Source organism: Diceros bicornis, chromosome 24 (genome assembly GCF_020826845.1).
Source record: "Diceros bicornis minor isolate mBicDic1 chromosome 24, mDicBic1.mat.cur, whole genome shotgun sequence".
NCBI classification, from domain to species: Eukaryota; Metazoa; Chordata; class Mammalia; order Perissodactyla; family Rhinocerotidae; genus Diceros; species Diceros bicornis.
The window spans coordinates 51,691,970-51,696,144 of record NC_080763.1 but is presented as its reverse complement, the minus strand read 5'-3'; the positions used below and the strand labels follow the sequence as shown (position 1 = coordinate 51,696,144).

Below are 4,175 nucleotides of genomic sequence, written 5' to 3'. Positions count from 1 at the left end.
ACTCTGTTCCCAAAGCTGCCGTTCACCCCTGGCCTCGTCCAATCTCCTGAGCAGCTCCTTCAGCACATTCCCTGGCCTGGAAGAAGAGGCCCCGGGCATGGTGAGGGGCAGCCCAGAGAGGACTGAGTTGTCTGAGGGCAGAGTCAGCATCCCCCTCCCTGGGGAGGCCCAGAGACAAGGACTCTCCTACTTTCTTTCTCCTTTTCATAGAAAGGCACTCCCTTATGCAAATCTCCACTTATGTCATCAGATGAAAACAAAGTACACAGTCACTTAAATTCGGGCTCCTCCTCACCTTGAACATATTGTCTGGATCATGGACCTCATCTGCAGGAACAGGAATCACCTGTGGTTCTTCCTCTTTCTGGTGGCAGCTCCCAGATGTGAGTGACTCCGGGACTCAGACATGGAGATATGGGGACGGTGCGTCTGAGCACTTGACTCACTGTGTTTCTCTCTGTCCCCAGGTGTCCCGTCCCAGGTGCAGCTGCAGGAGTCGGGACCTGGCCTGGTGAAGCCCTCACAGACCCTCTCTCTCACCTGCACTGTCTCTGGTTTCTCCTTAACCAGCTATAATGTGGGCTGGAATCGCCAGGCTCAAGGAAAGGGACTGGAGTTCATCGATGTTATATGGAGCAGTGGAAGCACATACTACAGCCCGACTCTGAAGTCACGACTCAGCATCACCAGGGACACCTCCAAGAGCCAAGTTTATTTAACGCTGAGCAGTGTGACAGGCGATGACACAGCTGTGTATTACTGTGCGAGACACAGTGAGAGGAAGTCACTGTGAGCCCAGACACAAACCTCCTGCAAGAGACAGGAGGGGCTGTTCTCTATACCAGGGGGATCACAGGACCCACCAATTCTGTGTTTCAGCCCCAGGATCAGGAGCAGATAGAGGTTAAGTGCTGCTTTCCTGTCAGGGTGTGGGACTTCATCACTGTATAGCAGTTTCTCCTGGGAACTTCTCTGGATTCATGATTCTATGTTTACCTCTTCAGTCTCTGACTAAGAAACATCTGTTGTAACAGGAGAAAACTCTACTCACATGCAGAAAAGGCAGAGACTCACTTACAGTTGATTACTCCTGCCCATAAATGCCATTCATCACAGCTTCTTGCATCATCCAGCTAAGTGTGTAAAAGAGACTCCGGTGGACTCAACAATGCAGCACAGCACAGCACAGCACAGCTCAGTTCAGTGTACGAGCCAGCTAGCAAGCAGGAGAAAAAAGTGCAGGCTGGACATCCGGCAACAGAGGCATTATGAATCCAGAGTAGGAGAACAAAGACCCCCAGTGGCAGTGACTTAATTGACACAACACTCATGGCACCAACAGCAGTTGTCACCCTGCAAAGGCAGAGGGACCCACAGCAGGGCTTGGTGTGGATGTCCAGTCTGATGACAAACACACACACTAAGGGAATCTGAAACATCTATTAGGTTCATGATTGCAGTCTCTGGGAAGAGCAGGGCAGACCTTTCAGCGAGTCAGAATAAATGCATTGACAGAGCCGGGGAAGAAGGCCTGCTGAGGGTTTTAATTTTGGTTCAGGGGTGGGAGCAGAGTGAGCAATACCACTTACAGGAGGGTCTCGTGTGCTTTCAATCCCCCAATGACAGTCAGTGTGAGTCCAGACAAAAAGCTCCCTGCAGGGATACAGGAGGGGCTGGGCTGCAGGGGGCGCTTAGGACACCAGGCACTGAGTCAGCCCCAGGAGCAGATGCAGAGAAGGTTCAGGGCTGGTTTCCTGTCAGGGTCTGGGGTGTCCTCTTCTAAAAGTTTCTCAGGGAACAACTATAGATTCATGTTTCTGTGCTTACTACTTATCCCTCAATTAGAAAAGTTTCTTGTAATATGAGCATAAAAGCACAGTTTCACCTGTAGGGGCAGAAATGACTCTGCCTGTGGTCACCAGGATCAGAGTCCTGAGAGAGCTCAGGGGACCTGGTCATTCTTTTCCTTTCAGACTCAGAACAGTGACCTCGTTGGATTCCCTGAATAGAATGGTCTGTGGGTGTCAGGTTACAGCCAAGAGAGATTCTGGACCAGGATCGGTGAACTATAGAACCTAATATATGTCATATCTGACCCTCCGCCTCAGGTGTAACTGTGCACGTCAGACTCAGAACTGATCTGGGTCTCTCTTTTTCTGCTAGTCCATTCTCTTCCTCCCTGGTCTTTGTTCTCACATCTCTCTTTTCTCCTTCTGCTTCCCAAATTGGAGGATGTGGTTCCTGTGGTCTAAATCCTGGGTGCAGAACCCTTACCTGGAGCTCAGTTGTGGCTCAGGCTGTGGATCCTGCAGCACCGGGGAAAGGCTGGTGGGACTTTCTCAGTCTCCACTGACCAGAACCCTCCCCCTGTCCTCTGTGCATGGACTCCTCTGCAAAATGCAAGTGCACATGAGTAGCCTGGATATAATGATGGTTTTGTCAATACAGAAGGTGGAAGTAGAAGTGATCCTTTTCTGCTCCCACTGTCACAGTGTCACCTCCCTCACCTGTGGTTTTGGGGAGAGCCGAGGTTGGACACCCTGTGCTGTGAGCTCTGTGGGGTGGCGTCCAGGTCTCTGTGGACTGTGTCCTTGTGGCTCCAGCATGATGACACAGCACCCTGTGGCTGACTCACGGCTGCATGAACTGACTGCCCCAGATGACCATTTGTCCAGGAACTGCCTGGTCCTCCCTCCACTGCTCTCCCTGACTCTCCTCTCATGTATATTCCCTTCATCCCTGATGATGAAATGACTAATTTCGTGTTATGCCATCACTATGAGGAAAGAACACATTTCATTTATTGAACAAGCATTTGGCTCTAAACCACATGTACTTTATGAAATATTTCTCCCAGATTTGTATTCCTCCACCATGGGGGATTGGGGTGGAAATTGAGGCACATCTTTCACCTCACAGAGAGATGTCCCTTCTTGAGGAGCTCCCGAGTCTGACTGGAGATACACAAGCGTCCTCATTTCAAGTAGGAAAACCTGGATTCTCTGTGAGGGAGGCTCTGCTGTCTTCCACGAGCTCTGCAGATTTGTTGGCCTCAGAACCAGGGTCATGGGTGATGATGCCTCATTGTGTGTTACAGGTTAGGAGGGCACAATAGGACAACTTAGGGCCAAATTTTAATAGGGCTCTTTCATAGGTTTTTGTTCTATTTGGCTGCTTGCAATCTTTCCTTTTTCCCTTCATTCTTTTTCAGAATTAAAACACATTTCATTCATGTAAAACCCATGGAAAATGCCAGCAGGGCTTGGTGAGCTCTCATCAGGTAGAGTCATCATTGTGTAGGATGCTGTGGGATCCTGGGGTGACTCCAGGATGATGAGCCCTTGTCATGTGGGTAGACATTGTGACAAAGAAGGTCATTGTCCTGCCTGATGAGGATCAGGACACTGGTGACTGAGTTCTCAAGGGTTTGTGCGTGGGCACCACAGTCCACACAAGAACAATAGAGAGTGCACTTGACCTGAGGTGGTGAGAATTCTCACTAAAGGAATTAGCACAGAGGTCAGCCTCATGTCTCCCAGGAGGGCTTGTCACGTGGGGAGGAAAAGGCTGTTCCATGATCCACTGTCATCACAAGTGCATGAGAATGAGGTGGAGAACGCTGCCTTGTGGGGCAGCTGCCACTGGGAGGACCTGTTACAGGAAGTCTCCTGTGCATAGAGACAGCACATCTGTCAAAACTGCACAAAGTGAACAACATAAATGAATGTGATTTTATTTATTTGTCAAGAGAAAGTACAAGCATAAGAAGATGAAGACAAGTCAACACAGAATTTAATCTTCACAATCTTCTCAAACATCATAACTTTTAATATTAATTTATTAAAGAAAATAACATATCAGTTTTCTCATGATAATTGTTCAAGGCTAATAGTGTAATTTCAACTACATCATGAGTGCTTATAGTGTATATATGCTGATAAGGATTAGTTTGCTTTTCAATAAATTTGTTAAACTGAGGTTGAGAGGATGTTGATGGGGCACAGAATAGAATACATTAATGAAATATATAATGGTAAAATATCTGACCGTTGCTTATTGAATAGAAACTGTATTTCAACACGATTGAATTGGGGACTTAATACGTAGGACCACAGTAGTAGGTTGCAGTAAGAATTAATGAGACACCATTCATTCATTCCAAATTTAAGAACAGC

The 4,175-nt window shown here is 47.9% G+C and overlaps 1 gene segment (V, D, J or C); it reads left to right on the top strand.

The window, feature by feature from the left end:
* Positions 1-316: 316 nt before the first annotated feature.
* Positions 317-793, top strand: LOC131421230 (immunoglobulin heavy variable 4-38-2-like). The segment is given in 2 exon segments: positions 317-383; positions 468-793. Coding segments are annotated over 2 exon segments (393 nt in total).
* The last annotated feature ends 3,382 nt before the right edge of the window (positions 794-4,175 follow it).